We start from the raw sequence: 21,531 nt of genomic DNA on the forward strand, positions 1-21,531 counted from the left end.
CTTATATTATATATATATATATATATAATCATATATATATATATATAAACCTTTATCCTTTCACATAAGTGTCACAACCCAGTATGAAACCATGTTCCACACAAAAGACTTACTAGACAAGACTTTCCAATTATATATATATCATTTAGTACTGTAACCCAATTCAATATATTCATAAATATATAAATATTTATACTTAAAGTCGAAAGTAATCTTTCCAGAGGTACGTGGCTTTGATTAATAGAAACAAGACCACCGTTCGGTAACAAGAGTTCGCAATTGTAAACGGTAACAATCATATATTAAGAAACTTTTCTGCCTTGTCTGAGGGAGCCTGGTCATCAGCTAGACCGCACCTGCTAAAATTTGCTAGTTTACGTTTAGTAATGTTCTTCTTTCTGGAAAACAGGACCAAGAAGAAAACCTCATACCTCATACACAGTTCAAAAACCCAGCTTTTCACTTACTTTCAGTGAAATCTACATCAATTACATCACCACCGGTCCCCTTGTTTGATGAATCTGAAGGCCCAGTTTCACCACCAGGTTCAGACCCAGCACTGCCTCCAGCATCAGGTTGGTTGTAGAGCGACTGGCCAAGCTGCATAACTTCTTGGTTGAGGGCAGCCATGGCATCCTTCATACCTTGAGTTGAGCCCCCTGATGCATCCCTGAGCTCTTGCAGTTTTGCCTTTACTTTCTCTTTGACTGGACCGGGAACCTTGTCTCCAAGCTCTTTCAGCTGCTTCTGTGTCCGGTAGATAACAGAGTCAGCCTGGTTCTTCGCGTCTATAGCATCTCTTCTCTCCTTATCCTCCTTTGCAAATCTCTCAGCTTTCTTCACCATTGTATCAACCTGCATATATTAAAGACAGAATTAGGTAATGGTTTATTAAACAAAGAAGGCATTTCCAGTGCTTCCATCCAATGCAAATACATAAGTTCGTGCCACCAAGTAAGTGCAAATAATTTTTGGAATGTCTTACAAGCAATTCATCTGAGCAACACTTGGTATACATCCCAACATTAAATGCATACCTCATCACTGGGCAAGGTACTAGCACCAGTAATAGTGATGTCTTGCTTCTTCCCGGTGCCCTTATCAACAGCAGAGACAGAGAGTATACCATTGGCATCAATGTTAAATTTGACTTCAATCTGTGGAATCCCACGAGGTGCTGGTGGGATACCATCAAGACAGAAGCTGCCAAGAGATTTGTTATCCCTAACAAACTCTCTTTCACCCTGGAGTACATTAATCTCAACACTTGTCTGGCCATCAGCAGCTGTTGAGAACACTGCTGATTTGGAGGTTGGCACTGTAGTGTTTCTAGGGATGATTCTGGTCATAACACCACCACGTGTTTCAAGACCAAGTGACAAAGGTGTCACATCCAAAAGCACAACATCAGTGACATCTCCAGCTAAAACACCGGCCTACAACCAATTGGGGAGACAAAAGGAAAAACATTAAAACGAAAACTTATGAAGATAATAAGACGAGCTGCAGCAAAATTTGTAATCCAAAAAATCCTATAATCCAACCCTGTAACATTCAACAACCAAAAGGAATTAGTACTATGAAGCTAAGTACTAAACCCACCTGAACTGCAGCCCCCAGGGCAACAACTTCATCTGGATTGACTGTGACATTAGGTTCCTTGCCAATCATCTTCCTCACAACTTCCTGAACAGCTGGAATACGTGTTGATCCACCGACAAGAATTACCTCATCTATGTCTTTAAAAGAAAGTTTTGCATCCCTCAAGGAATTCTCCACCGGTGTCCTCAGCCTGCAAAATATATTAAACAGACAAGAGAAACCCAAAATCTTCAGTGATTTAAGCCAAAAAATATAGGAGCAATAAAAACCGATTTTTTTTTTTAAAAAAGAAAAGAATATGAACAGATTGAAATAATAAAATCTACCTGTCAAGTAGGTCCGAGCACAATTCCTCAAACTTAACCCTGGTAAGGGTGGTCTCAATGTGTTTGGGGCCATCTGCAGTGGCAGTAACGAAAGGTAAACTGGAACCAGAAAAGAAAAAGCTGTATTACTAAACACCACACAGAAAATGCACAAACGAGATCATGTGCACATAGAAAAGAGGGGGAGAGAGATGCCTTATGTTTGTCTGAGTTAAAGATGATAACTCCATTTTAGCTTTCTCAGCTATCTCAGTTAACCGCTGAAGAGCTTGTTTGTCTTTCAAAATATCTATGCCTTCATCTCTCTTAAAGTTGTCAGCAAGCCAATCAACAATTCTCTGCATGTAAAATATGATGCATAGGACTTGCTTCAGCACTACAAAATACAACTAAGACAAAGTAGAATGGACGTTCATCCAAGTATACCTACCTTATCAAAGTCATTACCACCCAAACGCGTGTCTCCAGATGTAGAGAGCACCTCAAACACTCCATCCCCAACCTCAAGCACTGTAACATATTAAGAAATAGACGATGAAACATTTGCTGGATCTTCACCAATAAAAGATAAATGAAGTCAACCAAACTCAGTCCTTAGAATAAATGAAGACCAAACCACGGAAGCATTCCCCAAGCACATGACTAACCATTTCACATGGTAACACGAAGAATATTGCAAGATAGAACTTCAGAATACATGCAGATAAACAGGTTCTCAAATAGCCAGCATACCTGACACGTCAAAAGTACCACCTCCAAGATCAAACACAAGAATGGTTTCATTATTCTTCTTCTCAAATCCATATGCCAGAGAGGCAGCAGTCGGTTCATTGATAATCCGGAGAACTTCTAACCCAGCAATTCGACCTGCATCCTTTGTTGCTGTCCTTTGGGAATCATTGAAGTAAGCAGGGACAGTAACAACAGCTTTGGTCACTTTATCATTCAAATATTTTGAAGCATCATCAACGAGCTTTCTCAAAACCTACATAAAAAATTACAAATAACCCGTTAGCAATAGAAAAATTCTAAATTACTAACAGCAAAAGTGCTAAATTCTTACGCTTTGCTTATAAATGCCATTATGAAGTACTAAAGAAGTGAAAGGCCACAGAACTACGTTAATGATGCATTTAGTCGATATGTAAAATGATGGATTTGTATCCAAACTTTAAAAGGTTCATCAGCGATACATTCATTGACAACATCTCAAATTGCCGAAGTCGGCATTACAAAGACAACCCAATTTATGACTGAACATAACAGCAAAAGTAAGAAGCTCCAATACACTATACCTGAGCTGAAATTTCCTCTGCAGCGAATTGTTTACCGATGGCAGGGCACTCAAGCTTAACATTCCCGTTCTCATCTCTAACAACCTTGTACGAAACCTGTTTAGATTCCTCATCCACTTCCGACATCTTTCTTCCTATAAACCTCTTTACAGAGAAAAACGTATTCTCAGGGTTGATGACGGCTTGCCGTTTCGCAATCTGCCCAACCAACCTATCCCCATTCTTGGTATAAGCCACCCCAGAGGGCGTCGTTCTCTGCCCTTCCGCATTAGTAACTATGGTCAGCTTTCCTCCTTCAATGGCCGCCACGGCCGAGTTGGTGGTCCCGAGATCGATTCCGACTGCTTTCTCGTTCACCACTCTGACTGGTCCAACATTGCACCGTTTAATGTTGTTGGCTTTAGCGAGTCGTAGGAAGGCGGCATTTAACGGCGAGGCTTTGCCCAGTCTTTGACCCAAAAAAACCGTTCTGGGTGAATGATGGTTGGTTTTTCTTGAAGAAGCGAAACCGATACCACCATGGACGTGGATTTGGACAGTGGAGGAAGCCATATTTCTACTGAGAATGGACAAATAAGCCTTTTGAGAATGAAAGCGAAGGCGAAGGCTTTATTGTTGGTTTTGCGTTAGAAAGAATATAAAGAGAAAGCGGGAGAAGAGTTTGGACTTTGTTAGAAGGAGGACTCCTTCCGAAGGCGGGAGACTGAGGGTGTCTGCGTCCGGTGCCAACTCATTAAAAATAGGCCTTTCCTTTTGTGTGTGTATATATAAATTTACTATATTTGTTAAACTTTTATTAAGAAAATAAATTTGATTGACACGTGCATTTACTTTTAAACAAATTTAAAATAAAAATTTATCTGGGACAGACAGATACCTGAACATGTTGACATTGATTTGAACAGATTCTGAAGGAGAAAGGTTAAAGGACGTCCTGCATGGTGGGGTGGGGAAAGATCGATGATCAGCTTTCTCATCTTTCTCAAGATTGCCCATGCGCATATATGTAGTGTACGAAATAAATGAAGGGCTTATATTGAAGAACAAAGAATTTGTATATCACACTAGCCTGGCTTAAGAAGGACGCGCTATGCACCGCAAAAGCTGGGAGTGATGAATTCTGATTTCTTAATGTGGTTGTGTGGCTTTAAAAGTCAAAAGTAATCGTTCCAGAGCTGGTTGGTGGCTTTTGATAAATAGAAACAAGACCACCGTTAAGCAACAAGAGTTTGCAATTGTAACTGACAACAGCCATATTTAGAAAGTTTTCTGCCTTGTCAGAGCAAGGTGTCACGTGGTGGTTCTTCAGACCACTCCCGTGGCTCATGGACTGCTGCCTGATGGTCTGGCACCATGGGTGGCCAATCCTAGGCCTTCCAATAGGCAGTAGAAAAACTTTCAGATCCATTTGTGTAGAGTTTCAGAAGAAAAGCAAATTTCAAGCACAATCATGGAGTCCGACAATGACAAGCAGTGTCACTTAATGTAATTAATAAACTAAGAAGGTGACTCAATGTGCTACCATCTCTAAGGTGTCATCATCTTCTGCTATAACAAGAACTCCATTGCCTTTTTTGTAGAACATAAGAGTCCTCAGGATTCCGGGTAATTTTACCCACAGGCAGCAACCTGGACTCCACAGAGGATTAGCATCAAGAAAACTGATCAATTCATTTTCAAATATTCCATCAAGTTGCAGCAATCTTTTGCGACAGAATATACAATTTCCAGACCAAAGATATTATCTTGCCATATCTGTCATATATAACCACTCCACAATTATCATTGATATAGGGATACAGAAGTAGTGGTGGGCTTTAATATGAATAAACTGGCAAAAAAGAAAGAGAATACTACAAAGATTAACATGAAATATCAACATTGAAACCACCATCAGTACAACATGGCAGAACAAAGTTCCCATACTGAAGTCAGCAAAATGCAACCTGTGCAACGCCTGGCTGCTACGCACATTGAAACGTCAAGGGCCCAATAATATCATGGGCTGCAACACTTTCAACTAGTTCTCCGCCAACAAGTTTAACAGAACCACGTTGTCAAAATCACTTTGTTGCACCACAAAATGCGTCTGAGTCCTTCCTTCACTCCTGTTAAACTTAAGAATGTTCTAAAAGCACGAGCATCACTCTGTACTAAGAGAGAGCAATTAATCATCATCCAATATCAGAGACACTTCCAATTAACATGTTTGCGCAAAACGCAGTCAGCATTTCCAACTTCAAGCAAGGACAATAATTGCACCAGTCCAGGAGACAGATACCTAAAAGAATTGGCATGTTAGCACAAAGAGCTGGGGTCAACATGTACAAACGCTTTAGCATTAGAGATCATCAACCAGCAGAGAAAGCATTTCCCTGATCATGTACAATGTATGGAATGAAATAAAGCAAATAAAGGTGCAGCAACTGCTTTGAAGCAGCAGAGTTAGCATAGACAGCCAGGCATGTTGAGACACAAATTAAAACAAATTTGTCCAACCAGAACTTTTAGTCACAAAAATATTTTAAATATTTTTCATCTAGTTAAAGTCAAATCTCTCATTTGTCACAACTAAACTCTTGCTTGATTCCCAGAATGAATAGATGCAAAAGCGGACTTTAATATGTTTGTGGGTTTTCTACAAGGGTGTTGGTGCAATGAAAAAACTTGCCGGTCTTTCTTAGTAAATGTTCTACACTGAAATAGAATACCAGGAGAAAATATTAGCATTATTTTGCACTACAAAGTCATATCATATCCTTACTTTATGTTGAAGTAGGGAGGATTAGACACGGCAGAATTTTATATTCAGCTCGCCTTGTATTTGATCACGATTAACATGGATATAAGAAGAAAAAATAAAAGAAGCTTCAAAAATTGATGAGACAAATAAAACTAACATCATCGATACAGATTATTCACTGGCTGTTAAAGTAATCATGGACAACAAGATATTGGTAATCTCATATATAAATTTCCAGGAACCAAAGGGGGTTCCAATGCAATGTGATTTGGTGCCCATGAGGTGAATTGGATGCATTATTTACAACCAACATGTTCCAAGAAATGGAAATGGTCATGCATCGCATGGAAAAGAAATTGAGAACCAGAACTTACTTTTCTGCTAATCACTTCAGTTTCTACTTCTATTGGTCTTAACATGAGTAATGTAAAGGCCCATACTTAATCCTGCAAATGCAAAAAAGCCATGTGGATTATCTGGATTGGGAAGAAACAAAAGAAGGTTACGTTTGAGCCTACAGGAAGAAAGGAGACTACTGATAAAAATTCATAGAAAGACGAGAATTTGTGGCTTTTACATTGAACTTATTACCATCAATAAAGGTTCGTGGAATGTGGGAAATCTTGGACCACTCTGGACCGCTGTCTTTGGCGCATCTTTCCTTTAATCGAGGACAATCTGAACATTGAAGCTTCTTTAAGGTAAGGCTTTGCATAACTTTCAGGGAAGGCAGATGCATGAGATTATGACAAGAAATAAGTTTTAGCCGTCGAAGTAATGAGAGATTTCCAAACCACTCGGGCAAGGCTTCCATTTCGTGAAACCTCTCTATACGCAATTTTTTAAGGACAGTGAGGCACTGCAGTTGGGGCGGCAGAGACTTTAGCTTTTCCCATCCAATTAGATGCAAATATTCAAGGGAGGCTTGGAGGTGTTGGACGGAACTGAGACCTGGGAACTCCTCTAGCTCTTCTGAGAAACCACCAATCCTCAATCTTTCCAAATGGGTCAAATAGCCAAGGATGTCCTCTGGAATGCACCTCAATTTTGGACACCACGTGATGTTTAAGTAAACCAGAGAATGCAATTTCCCCAGATTTTCTGGAATAGATATCAGATTAGAGAAACCAGATATAGTCAGCTCCCTAAGACAATTATTGAATTGCAGTAAACTTGGTAGTACACAAGTTAAGTCTTGGCCAGATTCTGTAAAGTCCAAGCCCCTAAGAGAGGAAAGTCCATCTATAGGTTGGATGGAGCTCAGCTTCGGACAAAGGCGTATGCTCAACTTTTGGAGACGTGTGGAAGTAGACAGTCCATCCCCAATACAACTCAGTTCCCTGCAATTTTCGATACGGAGCTCCCCAAGAGATGAAAATTCACCTGTTATTTGAAAATTTGTCAACCGAGGACAATGGCAAACTATCAACTCTTTAAGAGAAAAGAGCCCGTCCAATCTCGGAACGGAGCTCAGATAACCACAATCCTCAATAACTAAAGATTCCAGACAAGGGGAGTTAGATAGTGCATCTCCTATTTTGTTTAACTTTTCACACCTGCCAATATGGAAAGTTTGAAGAGATGAACAACGCCCCATTATGGGAAGTCTTTCCAATTTGTCACAGCAAAAAACTTCTAGACTTTCAAGACTGGAAAATGCTTCTAAATCTGGAACAGAGGATAAATTAGGGCACGATTTTATAAATAACCTTTTGAGACGAGTGGAGCAAGATAATCCATCTCGTATATCGATTAATTTCCTACACTCTTCAATGTGGAACTTCTGAAGAGTTGAACATCGTCCCATTAAAGGAAGACTTTCCAATTTGTCACAGTGAACAAGCTCTAAGTTTACGAGAGAAGAAAATCCTTCCAAATCCGGAATGGAGCTTAACTCGGAACAACCTTCTATGATTAATTCCTTGAGACATTTGGAAGCGGATAGCTCTTCTGCTATATTGCTTAACTCTTCACACCACTCGATATGAAGCTTTCGAAGAGATGAAGGATGCCTTGTAATTGGAACACTTTTCAAGACAGGACACCACAAAATATTTAACTCCTCCAAGCAAGGAAAAGCAGTTGTTGTTGCTGAGTCTGCTATTGCCCATTCTTCTAGTTTTGTCATGTGATCCAAGGTGAATTTCTCTAGTGCAGGAAACAATGTGATTGCAGCACCCTTTCCATGGCTACTGTTATTGTAATAAAACTCGCTAGTAATGCACTTGACGCTTTTCAACTTTTTCAGTTTGAGAATTTTGAGACTGGGCAAATGCCCAAGTGTCGGAAGGCTTTTACATCTTCTGCATTCGATCAATTCCAACTCCATTAAATTGTTAAGCAAAAACAAGGTACTGGAACCAGCAACACTTCTTACTATCCAAGAAGGAAAATTCTCTCCTGCGTAATTCCTAATAATTAAGCTGTGCAAATTTGAGTGAGGTCGGAGACCTTCCAACACTTCCTCAGTGTTACCATAGCTATCTTTTGCAGAGCTCCATTCAAATATTAGCTTGCATAATTTTGTCTTATGCAATAAATTTGCTCTCATAGCCTCTTCTTTGTCTGTAACACGTTCAAGCTTGCATATCTTTAATTCTCCACACAGTTCATCTAAGCATTTTAGCTCTTCAATTAGACGTCCCTTTTCTAGACCCACAATGAACATTGTCAATGTTTGAAGAGAGGTAAGGTGTCCAATCTCAACTGGTTGAAGTGTTTCATGATCAAAATGAATATGCCTCAAGCTTATTAAATTCCTGAGTCCATCTGGCAGTGTGAGTGACCAGCAACGCATGAATCTTAACGTCTGCAAATTGTAAAGTTTGGTGATGGATCTAGGCAATGTGTTGATACGAGATTTTGAGATGTCAAAATATCTCAAGTGCTTCAACTTTCCAAGGGAAGCTGGCAACTCATAGACATGATTAGCACCATAAAAATTTAGAACTCGTAAGCTTTTGAAGGTACTTGACCTTTTTTGGAAGACATCGATTTTTGAAAACAGAGAGTGCAATTTTGGAGCAGCACTTGTTAAGACAGTTGGTAATGATTCCCTATAGTCAATCACATTAAGATGCCGAACATTGCAAATATCTGTGCGGCCAGAGGAACCGGCCTCCAAAATCAAGATGTCAAATTTTGAAACAGACATTGCAAAATCATGCACCATGTCATGCATCTTGCATGTTATAATATTTCCACACGCATCCTTCTCCACATCTTGGAATAAGGAATTAGACAACAAGTCATTGAAGTGTTTATTACCAATATCCATCATTGACATAGAACTACCATGAAGTGGTTGAAGAAAACCTTCAGCCATCCAAAGTTGAATTAACTGTTCTTTCTCAATGCGGAAGTCTTTAGGGAAAATGGCACAATATGCAAAACACCTTTTGAGAGGTGAAGACAACCGGTCAAAACTTAATCTCAATGCATCTTCCACTGAGCCCCAAACATCACTTCTATGAATGTTCAACCATGCCTCTTGGCCCATTTCATTGCGCATCGTCCCTCCTATCACTTTTGCTACTAATGGAACACCTTTACATTTTTTTGCAATTTCCTTTCCTATTGACTGTAATTCTTGAGATGTTGCAGAGCTTTTAAATGCTTTTTCTTTGATTATGGACCAACATTCATCGTGGGTTAGTCCTTCGGGGTGGTGCCATTGATCAACAAGTGTTTGCACTTTTAGTGCCACAAGTTCATTCCGGGTTGTTACAATAACTTTATTCCCCTTGTTTCTATTGACTCCTAACAAACAAAGCCTTAGGTCTTCCCACTTCTCAGCACTCCACAGGTCATCAAGAACAAGAAGATACTTTTTCCCTTCTAACTTCTTCTTAAATTTCTCAAGAATCGAATTCTTGTTCTCAAACGATGTAGTGTTTTCGTCAGTAAGATGTTCTAACATATGTCTTAAAATCCTTTTGACATCAAAGTTATCTGACACACATACCCAGAATTTTACATCAAAGTGCCTTTCCACTTCAACATCATTGTACACTAGTTTTGCCAAAGTAGTTTTCCCAAGACCTGCCATACCTACTATAGGTATAACAGAGATAATCTGCCCATCACTCGGGTTGATTAGCAAGTCAACTACTTTTGAGACATCAGCTTTCCTCCCAACAATTTTGGAGTCGTCTAGGAAGGAGACTGTCTCTTCGTTTGATGCTCCAAGTACAGGAGTTACGTCAATAGCTCTCTGCTGGAGACCAAGCTGATCGGCCAATTTGTTAAGGCCATCCACGGATTTATGAATGTCCTTAATTTTTTTATCCATTTTGAGACGAAACAGGATGGGATTGGAGGGAGAAAAGAAGTATAGTACCTTTCTCCTGATTTGGTCTCGAATCTCAACTTTCCTTCGAAGAATTTCGTAAGTGAACTCATCTAGCACATCATCAGCCTCATAAGCGACGTCTCTGAGTTTATCCAGCCATAGCTTCACTGACTTGTCGTTTCTCTGCCTTTCCTCTGCATCTTGCAAGAGAGCTCGAATTATGGGCAGTGAATAACCCAGCTTTTCCAACTCCTCTTCGAAACCCCATCCAAGGTTGATATGTTGTATGGCAACTGAAGTAGCTTTTGACACCACTCCTTCCACAACCGCACTGAGAACAGCTTCACCCATCTTCGCTTAAAAACTCTGGGAAAGTGGGGGAGTTTGTGTCAGAAACCTTTCAAAAACCAAAGATAACGGTGGTAATCATGGGCAACAAGCATTGAATGATTGTACTCAAAAAACAAACGTATCAAAGGTTAAAAGACTATACCAGAACGGAAGGCACAGATGAATTGATTTTGATTAATGTGAAAGTCCGTGTTGCCACTTTGACTAACAAGATATCGGCAGTACACTCCACTTGATCATGTTTATTTATTCCAAAAGCAAATAGTTTAGGTTGATTGAAGCAAACTTTGTTAAGTTCTTTTATTTTATTTTCCATTTTTTATGTTTTTAATTCTCTATGAGTAGTTTATGTTGAGTTATTAACTTATGTATTAATTTCTTTTATTAGATGTACATTACTCACAATATATGTCTCAAACTATACCCTTATACTGAGTTATCTGTATTAAACTAAAACAACAATAGCTAGTGGTGGAGTCACTAATACTGAATCATCCTTTCAATTTTTTTTAATATTTTTCCTTCTATTTGTATTATCTCTTTTTCAATATTTAAAGACACGAATTATTTTAAGTTATAAAATGAATTTTTTTAGTCTTTTTCTTTCTTTTACTGTTTGTTTCTTACGATTTAATTTTATATTTTAGCTAGAAATTTAGATGCATTATATGAAATATAATCATCAAAATATTTCATTATATGAAATATTTACAATAGTTGCATTACCCTTTATATCATTAACTCCAGACAAACAAAGCTTTAGGTCGTCGTCCTATTGGTCAACCATTCCACAGACCATCAAGTACAAGAAGATAATGTTTCCCTTCAAAGTTTCTCAACTAAAGCAACCTTGTTTTCAAATATTGAGATTTGCTCACCAATAAAATGATCAAAGGATCTGTTTTAAAATCCTTTTGGCATCAAAATTAGCAGACACACACACCCAACAATGTTGCATCAAACTGCCTTGTTACTTCCACATCATTATATACTAGTTTTTCCAAGGTCTGCCATACCTACTAACAGAGAGAAGTGGTTTTGAAACACCACTTTCCCTTCCACGTTTGAGTCATCTAGACAGGAGACTTGTCTCCTCATTTGATCCTCCAACTTCAGGAGTTATGCCTACAGCTAGCTCATCCAAGGTTGGCCAATTTGTCAGGTTAGGGTCATCCAAGGATTTATGAATGTCCTTAAGTTCTTTTAGCCATCTTGAAACGGAACTCATCAAGCACATCATCGGCCTCAGTAGCAACATCTTTGAGCTTTTCCAGCCAAAGCTTCACTGAGTTATCCTTTGTTTGCCTTTCCTCTGCATCTTGCAAGAAAGCTATATATAATTATAGCTAGTGAGTCACCAAGCTTTTCTAGCTCCTCCTTGAAACCCCATGCGAGGTCGATCTGTTCTTTGGTAATTGAAATCACTCGACACAACTCTACTTAACAGCACTGAGAACATCTTCAGCCATTTTTGCTACAATACCCCGAAAAAGTAAACAAGTGTCAGAATAACAAAAACCAAAGAAAGAAGCAAATTTTGCAGTACTGGAAATCATGGCAAGTTGGCAACAGACACTAAACGGTTAAGAGGTTAATCCAAAATTTTATCTATAAAATGGTGCATAAGCAAATCCACAAAGATTTCGGATGATGACTAGTTGACAAGTAAGCATCAGCATCAACCCGCTAAAAGAAATTGGAAAAAAGCAAACGACATAAGGTTTTTATTTTCGGCAATGATAAGCCTTATTGGTTACACAATAAAATATAGTCTTCTCCTTCCTAATGATCAAGATTTATAACACTAGTGCATGTAAAACATGGGATGTATGCATAGGCTTCTATTGCTATAACTGCAGTCCTAGGACATATTTGAGGTCTAGGAAACATATCGTAAAAGAGAAAAGGAATTCCAACAAAATTTGACTCATATACGGAGGGGCCAAGGACCCTATCAACCATGAGTAACAATAAGGATATGGAATTCATACATATACAGAAGGGAGGAATGATACAAAGGTTGAATATTTGTTTAGGTGAAAACAAAAAATTGGAAGATATGTGGTAAATAGGACACTTCGTAAGCAGCTTGGCTATCGGTTTGATTTCTGATGGAAGGATTCAAGAGTAGATTTTTATCTATTTGCCCAACTGCTGTTATATGTACATCTCAGATTTGTGAACTTTGAGCTGTAAGAAGTTCAATGCTTCAGTGATTTCAAATGAAATCTTACGTGTCAAGGATGTCCTCTTGAAGCATAAAAAGGAACAAACTCATTCCTTCTCTGTGATCACCACAAACACATCCTTCACTGACCACCTTCTTCTCTCACTTTTGGCTGGTGGATTGATAACAGCTCTCTCTGCTCTTGCTAAACGATAACCTATAACAATCTCTCGCCTCTGCCGAGCTCGTAAAATTATTTCATAGAAACTCAATTCTTCACCTTCATGAAGGTAAAGATCTGCATACCTAATATGCAGCTCATTTCCCTGATAAAACCCAAAAAATTCATAAATGATTAACAAGGTTATTGTAATGAGAAGATAAATGATAAGTTCTACGAGCAGCAAGAACCTGAATAAACAAAATGGCTGGCAAAGAGTCAACAGTATAAGTTAATGCTTCAAGTGCGATAGAATTGTGCAAATGACTTCTAATCAAGTGTTGTTATACTGCTTTAAATGGTTTTAGATCCTTCATAGAACAAGACATAACATATAGTCTGAGTGACCTATATATCATTTTCATTATCTTTCAATCCTTTGGATGAACATGCCAATAGTACAAAGCTTAGTCAAGAGGTTGAGAAACCAATTCTTGTCTCTGTAAGTTAATGAAAACAAATGCAGAAGTTTGTTCTTCCCAATCTTTCATGACCTAAACCACATTAAAAAATACATGCAAATACACTAGTGCTTTGTGTAACAATGAAACTCCCTAAATTATATGAGAAAAGTAAAAGCAAAGATAATAATTAATCTAAGCTATTGGAGCATCAAAAATAACAATTATCAGTTATATATCAACACTAGAGATAAAAAGCTTTCCGGGTACAGCATTTCTGCATCTGCAAATCTGTAACATAGGAAAAGCAAAGTTCAGCCAACTTTTTTGGGCAGAAACAGTCCTTCAGTCAAAAGGATAACCAGTTAATGAATATTAGTAAGGTATTAAATTCTGCCTGGACCAAATTGACTCATATCTTCTTCCCAACCCGGTAGAAAATGGGCAAACATCACTCTTACACCTCATCTATAGTGTCATGCTGTCAATTATTACACATTGGTCCTTCCAACTATCTTTGAACCTTGACCTGTATTTTGTAGAAATCACACTCAAAGGTAGTATTTGCTAGTCAAGGCCCACATGACTAGAATTAGAGAAGATGTGGATTTATATATAGAAATAGTGATATCTCATATACAGATTACTTTGTATGACAGAAGAAATACTATTTACACAGACAAATCTCATTCACATGATTTAGAAGCTCCAGGATAACTTTTTCACAAGTGATAAGTTTTTGAAAGGCAACAGCATTAGTGCAGAACCATTTAGCCAAGCTCTTTTCTTGTTTTGTTACTACTTATAAACAAGTCAACATAAAGGTTTCATGAAAGAAAGAGTACCTCTTCTGCAAAGAGCTCTTCCAGTACATCATTTATTTGCCGATCCTCTGCAACCATAGCTAATGCCATACTGACTAGCTCATTTGATAAAACATAATCACTAATCTTTGACATGGATAATAAATTTTTAGTCCTTGGATCCAGAATTTCACTGATTATTACTGATCTATCTGAAGCTTGCTGCATCTCCCCAATCCAGGAACCTTGTGAGAAACTTCCTCTGTGACTGCGTGTTACCATAGCTTCTCTAAACGGAAGACGCTTGGCCTGGCAAAAACAAAATGTGTAAATTACAAAATTTATGGTTGTGAAAGACAGAAAGACTGAAAGTCAATATCTGAAGTAAAAGCGTGTGATATGCTGTCAAGAATATGCCCGTCATGACTAATAAGCAAACTTAAAATTTATTCTTATAACTTGTTGATAAGGACCAAGGCGTTCACAAAGAAATTTTCTAATAGTGCGTTATAAACTCGTAAAATGATTGTTCAAAAAGAACAATAATAACTTCTTAAGATAAGCTCAATATCCAATCCATTAAATTAAATTTGACTTAAAGATCAAAACTCAAAGCACCTGAATATCACGAATCAATAGTAATGTGGCAAGAGATCTGGAATCAGCTTGAATGGCTGAATCTTCCACAGATTCATCAGCCAGAATTAGGATCTGTGCAGACCACAAAAATATGTTCAGAAATTAAAGATGGAAAAATATTGTAGAAGCCCTGAAAATTGTCTCTTCATCTATCCTAGTTAAAAAAAAAAAAAAAAAACAAGGATATAAATGACCTGCTGTGTTTTAATTGACATTTTTAAGGAAACTCATTTAGTAGGATAATAGCCTTCATCTTTAAATTTTCATTATCCAACCTTCATCTAAAATATACATTGTCATGGAAATCTGCTAGGTGGCTGCCATGCCTTCTAACATTTACTGTGATTATTAACTGACATTTCCTTACTGTATGCCGTTATCATAAATACACCAGTGATAGAGACACTTACTGAATCAAAAGATTCCAAGGGAAGACTTTCTAGGTTACGTCGTATAACTGCATTCCCTTCACGATTAACCAGTGTTATATTTACCAATCTTGTGAGGTCCAGACCACCATCAATAAGCTTCTTTTCCCTCTCATTTTCAAGAACCTCATTGAACATCCAGAGTTCTGACCCAGGAGCTAGGAAGGCATCCAAAACCTAAACAAACATGAATGAATATACATTGCTAATGTAGCAAAGAATGAACTGCATTCTCTATTGTGCATCAAAAGCAAAAATATGGAAAGAAAGTCTAGAATTTTATGAAGAAATATTGCAATTAACATTAGATATTGAGTGACAATATCATAGAGAAATTCTGAAACATCAATCACCACAGTTTACACAGTGGGAACTGCAGTCAAGAAGCACTTGGCAGCATCATTGTAGATCCCTTGTAATATTACCATAATCATGTCTTCTATATCCCGTCGCCAACCACAAAGAAGTATTTTTTCTGTCAACTTTGGGACAATAAAGTCTCTGGGTAAATTTCCTCTCCATACCTGCAGCATTCAGCCGAAGAGAAAAAGGAATTAGGAGCTTCAATTAGAAAGAACGTACCACAATCATATCATCAATGTCTCTCCTCCATCCACAAAGTAGAATCTTCTGGGGCTTTCTTGCTGGTCGAGCAATGTGCATGAATGATGCTTCTTTGACCTGAATGACCAAATTGATTATATTTTTGTAAGTTGTTTTAACTATGGTATGCCCTACTATCTCATCATGGGCATCATCCTATTGTGCCAAACCAGAACAGCTTCTCTTTCATGAATCAAAACCTAAACGTGGTCCGCTCCCTTTACATTCCTACTTTATTTCACTCAATTTTTTAGACTATTCCATAATTATAGCAACAAACTCTTTATCACATTACACTGAGAGCGAACATAGTGAAAGAGAAACAACCAATTGGCATTCTCTCCAATTTTTTATCCAAGTTCTTCACTAGTTTCTTGTGTCATCATTGATTATGTTGACTGCAGAACATAGCAATGGCAAGTATTTTATAGTAATAAAGGAAAGGTCATTGTTGCAGTATTCTATCACTTCAGCAAGTAAATGGTAAGTGACAAGAAGATCTAACTCTAAGTCTTACTATAGACAAAAGGCAGACAACAAATCTATCATAGACCTACAATTGCATTCATTAAATTGTGCATACCAGTACAGGTCATCAGCTCAATGTACAGATGACCACTTCAGATTGAGACAAATTTACAGAACTAAATGAAAACTGGCTGGAGACCTGATAACGATAAAACCATACTATAATTCTGGCCAAATTGCATGACTGTTTTCTTTCTTCCGCCTATCTGTTTCTGCATTTATTTATTTATTTTATTGATTTCTCCATCTAGTGAGCCTCAATGCAGCCTGACTTGAATAAGGCAAGTATCTGATGCCAGATTGGCCAAATAGAATGACAAACAAAAGGAAAAGGCTAGCAAGAAAGACCAAGAAATTTATTCTGCATTCATAAATGAAATCACCATAGGTAACGTGGCTGGAGCATAGGTGTCATCATCTTCTGCTATAACAAGGACTTCATCGCCTTCTTGTAGAACATATGAGTCATCAGGATTCAGGATAATTTTACCCCCATGGGAAGCAACCTTGACTCCACAAGGAATAGCATCAGGAAAACTGATCAATACATCCTCAAATTGCATACCATCCAACTGAGGCCATCTTTTTATGTAGAACTCACAGTTTTCAAAGCCAAGGATATCTTCCCATATCTGTCATAACCAATCCACAATTATTACAAATATAAATGATAAGGAAGCACTGATAGGGCTGAATACCAAAATAATAAAAAGAAAGAAAATTAAGTCCAAAAAGATCAACAAGGAACATCAACGTTCACACTGCTGCAAGTGCAATATCACTGAACATAGTTCTCATGGTAAAAATTGCATAACCCAACCTGTGCAAGTCCTGGCTGCCGTGCACATTGAATCATTAAGCGCCCAATAACATCATGAGCTACAACAGTCTCAACAAGTTCTCCACCAACAAGTTTAACAAGAACCTCGTTGTCAAGATCACTTAGTTCCACCACAATATGCCCTCTTAGCCCTTCCTTTACTCCTGTCAAACTTAAGACTGTTCTCAAAGCACGAGCATCACTCTGCAATAGACCATGAATAAGAGTGAGCACCTGTCATCCAATATCACAGATACATCACATTAACACATCTGCTTAAGACCTGGTCAGCATTTCCATCTTCAGCAAGGACAATAATTGAACGGGCCTTGGATACAGATACCTAAAAGAATTGGCATGTCAGCATAACAATTAGTGGCGCCAACATGTACAAACACTTTCAGCATTAGATATCGTCAGAGAAAATATTTCCCTGATCGTGTAGCACAATGTATAGGTGAATCTAAAGCAAAGTGAAGGTGCAGCAATCACCCTGAAGCACCAGAATTGACACAGAAACCTAGGCAAGTTGATTACAAATCTAGAACAAGGTTGACAAAGAACTTGATCTACTTCTGCTACCAACATGTACCCATTTCCTTTAATTTCTGTGGTTTATAAAAGCGAGAGACTAGTAAAACACTGTTCAAAGGGAAAAATGTGCAAATCAGTCCATATAAATCTCAATGATATGAAGAATGCAATTATAATAGCTAAGCTTGGTTACAAAGCTTACAACATCCTTAGGCTTCTAGAAATTGCTTCAAATTAATGAGATATTCTGTAACTTAAAATGAGGGATAGATATTCACTGGCTCAATCACAGAAACCATTTTGATATCGATTAAAATCGCCCTCCCTGTTTCCTCAACTGCATTACCTGATTCAGTTTTTTATTTTTAATTACTTTAAGAGATTTGAATCATTTAAATCTGATAGCTCAGCTTTTCAGTGGAGGGTAACTTATTTTGACATATGAATGGAGAAGAAAAGAACCATACTTTTTTAAGGTCAGCCAGAATCAGAGGGCTACCGCTTCTGCATATCACAGATGTCCCTCTGAAATCAAACTCCATTTTAGCAATATCAAGCTCCATCTCCTCCTTGTCCCGTTCAGCCATCACTACGACAATCCCTCCACCCAAACTCTCATTAGCTATGGCAAGTTGGTTGAGCAATGAACCCTGCATCACAACAAAATAATCACAATATAAGGCACAACAGCATAAAAAGCTTCCATACATGCCAATATTGTATCTGAAAAAACTTATAGAGATATCCCAAGTTACCAAAGTGGAATAGGACAATTTTGGCAATAGCTACAAAAAGGCCAAACCCTCTTATTGTGAAGTCAGAAGGATAATTATAACCCAAACACTAAATCACGCAGTAAGCCTTGGGTCTTGCATAGAGTACATGCATACGCAAATTCATATATACGTATAATGTAGAACAAGAATGTGGAAACAGATAGATAGAAATCATAGTAGGGAAATTCAGAAAGACAGAAAAGACTAGGGAGAAATTAAAAACTAGGGAGGGAAAACCAGAGAATTAGATATAAATAATAAACAAAAATGGAAACAGAGGGAATCAATAGAGTGGAAATCTGAAACTCAATATTCCAAAACCTCAATATCATCATTCAAAACTAGTGAAACTGAAACAACATGGGTACTTATAAGCTAAACCCTAAACCCTAATAGCAAAATATCAAATATAACCCTAACTGCCTTAATAATTACCTAAATACTGAAAATTCGAATTGAACACATAAAACACAGGAAAATAATTAAATGAAATCCTAAATAATTTTTAATTGTTCAATCAACTTCTCTTTATCCTGTATCACCATGTGTGTGTATATATCATCAAAAATGTATAATAGGTATGCACATGGTGTAAGTATATGTAAAGGTTCTAATGCTAGAATGTTTAGCCTCTATTATGGGGGAAACAGATAATATATAGTAGCTCATTCCCATCAGCCAATAAGCACAAAATTAAATATATAAAACCCAAATGAAGAGTCATAACCATAGATAAATTATGGAATCAAAAGTTTACCAATTTATCACTCCATCCAAGAATTAGAGTGTGGTTTTGCTCAACAACCTCACTTCTTCCTTTCCTCAACGAATCAAACTTCTCAGAAATTGCATCAGAAACAAGCCCGAGCATCATTGCAAATATAAGCATCCCACCAAAGCTAATAGAAACAGAAACTAATCTGGGACCGATACCTTCAGAGTTGGCATGGTTACCTGAATCAGCAACAAAAGTCCAAGATAACCAAAGGCAATCTGCTAAGCTATCATCAGTGACGCCAAAGAGTGCCAAACCTCCGAGACAAATAAGCATTAGAGTAGCAACCAATAAAGCAAGTGGCTTAGCATATGGATGAACTGATAAAAAGACATCTACCCGATATTCAAGTTGCTTATTAAGAGAAACCTTTTCAGAAGAGTTTTCTGAGGATCTCAACTTAGATACATGGTCAATATACTTGAAAATAAAAATAGGTATGGATAGCAGCGCGAGTGAGACAATCAGAGCTAGAATCTTTAAGCCTTTACTTGAAAGATGATCACTCTCTTGCAACATAGTATTAGTATCTACAGAGTCCAACAAATTGCAAGCTTGTAATCTGATATTCAGATTCGAAATTTGGTCCTACACGCAAGAAATAATTTTCAGTTAGCAAGTTTTCTCACATGAACTTACTCAAATATTATTACATAAATAAATCAACCCTAGATTTGATAGATGTTCAAAAAAGTATTCATGAACAAGCTTAATTATCACCATTATTTTCCTGTAACTTAGAGAAATGAATTAGGCTTCCTCCCAATGGCAGAAAACTAAGGTATCATTTGGTTGTTACTTTTGGAAGGAAAAAGAAAAAAATGCATTTCCATACAAAAGCAAATACTACTAATACTTTTATATAATTAGAAATTAAATTTTTGTGGGTAAAAAATGGATTATTTATCTTTTATATGACATAATTAAATTGAATGTGTGTTATATTTTCTATTCACTTCATTTAATCAATTAGACCATTGCATCATAGCAACTTTTCCTGGTAAAAAAGAAAAGCAAAAAGCAACAACCAAATACAGCCCCAGTTAATCATTTACAAATGAATCAAGCATGCATGAACTTTTAAAAAGTTCAGTAAGCGGCTGTAAACTCTTTAAAGTATAAAAATTTTGATCAAAATGAAAAATGAACTGAATCACGGGACCAAAAAAAAAACATGTGCATAGACCAATAACTATACAACTAAAAAACATGGCCACTAAACTAAGCATAAAATATGATCAGCTTTGTAGGGAAAGGCAGCATAAATATTGAATGTACCTGCAATTCGATGACTCGGTTATGTAAAGAGAAATTCTTGTGGACCAAAGAACCAAAAGCTGTGATTAAAATCTGTAAAGCAAAGCAGACAAAAACTATAAGAAAATCAAAAGGAAAAAGAAGAGTTTTTAATTTTTGAGAGAGAAAGTGGGGAAAAAAGAGCATACAGCTATAGAAAACGCCATCTTCCACCGGACTTTGATCCGTTGACAGGCAATCCGGATACCCATTTCACCGGACGCCGTTTTGTCACTCAAAACGTTTTGTTTTCCACCCGAGACGGCATTAGAAACGCCCCGTTTCTGCTCCAAAACGGCGCCGTCTTCTTCTTGTTTCGACGATTTCTCGCTCCTACGAGTGAAGTCGACTCTGCGGCGAATCCGACTGTACTTGCGGTCTCCATAGGGGGCGGAATCGGACAACGAAACGCTTCGAAACGTCGGCGTTTTAGAAGGCTTCCAATCAGGAGGAGAAGGGGGGGAATGCCTGGGGATTGTGGTCCACCTTCGGGGGTAATTTGGGGATTGTGAAGGGTGGGAAGTGGAGTGGATGAAGGAAGGGGAAGGGAAGAACCAGTCCCTGCTGGAGGAAGGAGAGGATTCTGAATCATGGGACATAGATGGAATAACAGGAAATGATTTGGGGTGTTTTTTTGAAAATCATGGACCCTTCTTTTGGGGGTGGGGGGGTGTTTGGGATTAGTAGGAACCTGAAGATCGGCATTAGTCAGGTACCACTTTGGATTAGTTGTGTAAATATTAAATAATCAAATTGTTTTCAGTGATAGTGAAATGCATTGACTCCTTAAATAGCAATTTAAATAAGGATTTTTTTATAAAAATAACAATAATAAAGCAAATACCTACCCCTTTTTGTACATATTAGTTTTATTCATATTTTTAAATTGCATTTATATTACATTACATTATATTTTTCTAAAAAAATTTAAGA

The 21,531-nt window shown here is 37.6% G+C and overlaps 3 protein-coding genes across 9 annotated transcripts; all 3 read right to left on the bottom strand.

Annotated features, from left to right (window-relative positions):
* On the bottom strand, window positions 210-4,123 carry LOC18602333 (heat shock 70 kDa protein 6, chloroplastic). The gene is made up of 9 exons (XM_018118744.1): window positions 4,101-4,123; window positions 3,224-3,782; window positions 2,661-2,913; window positions 2,359-2,438; window positions 2,124-2,266; window positions 1,929-2,027; window positions 1,603-1,792; window positions 1,038-1,436; window positions 210-855 (listed from the first exon to the last, which is right to left on the bottom strand). Exons 1-9 carry the CDS (start codon window positions 4,106-4,108, stop codon window positions 460-462), a joined length of 2,127 nt encoding a protein of 708 aa, XP_017974233.1. The 5' UTR covers window positions 4,109-4,123; the 3' UTR covers window positions 210-459.
* On the bottom strand, window positions 4,870-10,929 carry LOC18602334 (putative disease resistance protein RGA4). Of its 3 annotated transcripts, none has more exons than XM_018120338.1 (3): window positions 6,558-10,742; window positions 6,341-6,412; window positions 4,870-5,504 (listed from the first exon to the last, which is right to left on the bottom strand). In XM_018120338.1, the coding sequence occupies exons 1-2, from the start codon at window positions 10,606-10,608 to the stop codon at window positions 6,357-6,359; spliced, it is 4,107 nt and encodes a 1,368-aa protein (XP_017975827.1). In that variant the 5' UTR covers window positions 10,609-10,742; the 3' UTR covers window positions 4,870-5,504; window positions 6,341-6,356. The 3 variants fall into 3 exon arrangements, 1 of the variants encoding a protein (XP_017975827.1); XR_001927704.1 differs by adding an exon at window positions 10,751-10,929 and having other exon boundaries at window positions 5,475-5,504; window positions 6,341-10,623; XR_001927703.1 differs by adding an exon at window positions 10,751-10,928 and having other exon boundaries at window positions 5,475-5,504; window positions 6,341-10,654.
* On the bottom strand, window positions 11,285-21,291 carry LOC18602335 (ion channel CASTOR). Of its 5 annotated transcripts, none has more exons than XM_007033653.2 (13): window positions 20,748-21,284; window positions 20,581-20,652; window positions 19,285-19,890; window positions 18,219-18,401; window positions 17,501-17,560; window positions 17,218-17,421; window positions 16,781-17,029; window positions 15,849-15,947; window positions 15,249-15,443; window positions 14,818-14,910; window positions 14,242-14,508; window positions 12,843-13,101; window positions 11,285-12,082 (listed from the first exon to the last, which is right to left on the bottom strand). In XM_007033653.2, exons 1-12 carry the CDS (start codon window positions 21,195-21,197, stop codon window positions 12,883-12,885), a joined length of 2,697 nt encoding a protein of 898 aa, XP_007033715.2. In that variant the 5' UTR covers window positions 21,198-21,284; the 3' UTR covers window positions 11,285-12,082; window positions 12,843-12,882. The 5 variants fall into 5 exon arrangements, with proteins under 5 accessions (XP_007033715.2, XP_007033716.2, XP_017975304.1 ...); XM_007033654.2 differs by lacking the exon at window positions 15,849-15,947 and adding an exon at window positions 15,692-15,790 and having other exon boundaries at window positions 20,748-21,283; XM_018119815.1 differs by lacking the exons at window positions 15,849-15,947; window positions 17,501-17,560 and adding an exon at window positions 15,692-15,790 and having other exon boundaries at window positions 17,218-17,451.

This window comes from Theobroma cacao, chromosome 4, assembly GCF_000208745.1.
Source record: "Theobroma cacao cultivar B97-61/B2 chromosome 4, Criollo_cocoa_genome_V2, whole genome shotgun sequence".
Lineage (NCBI taxonomy): Eukaryota > Viridiplantae > Streptophyta > Magnoliopsida > Malvales > Malvaceae > Theobroma > Theobroma cacao.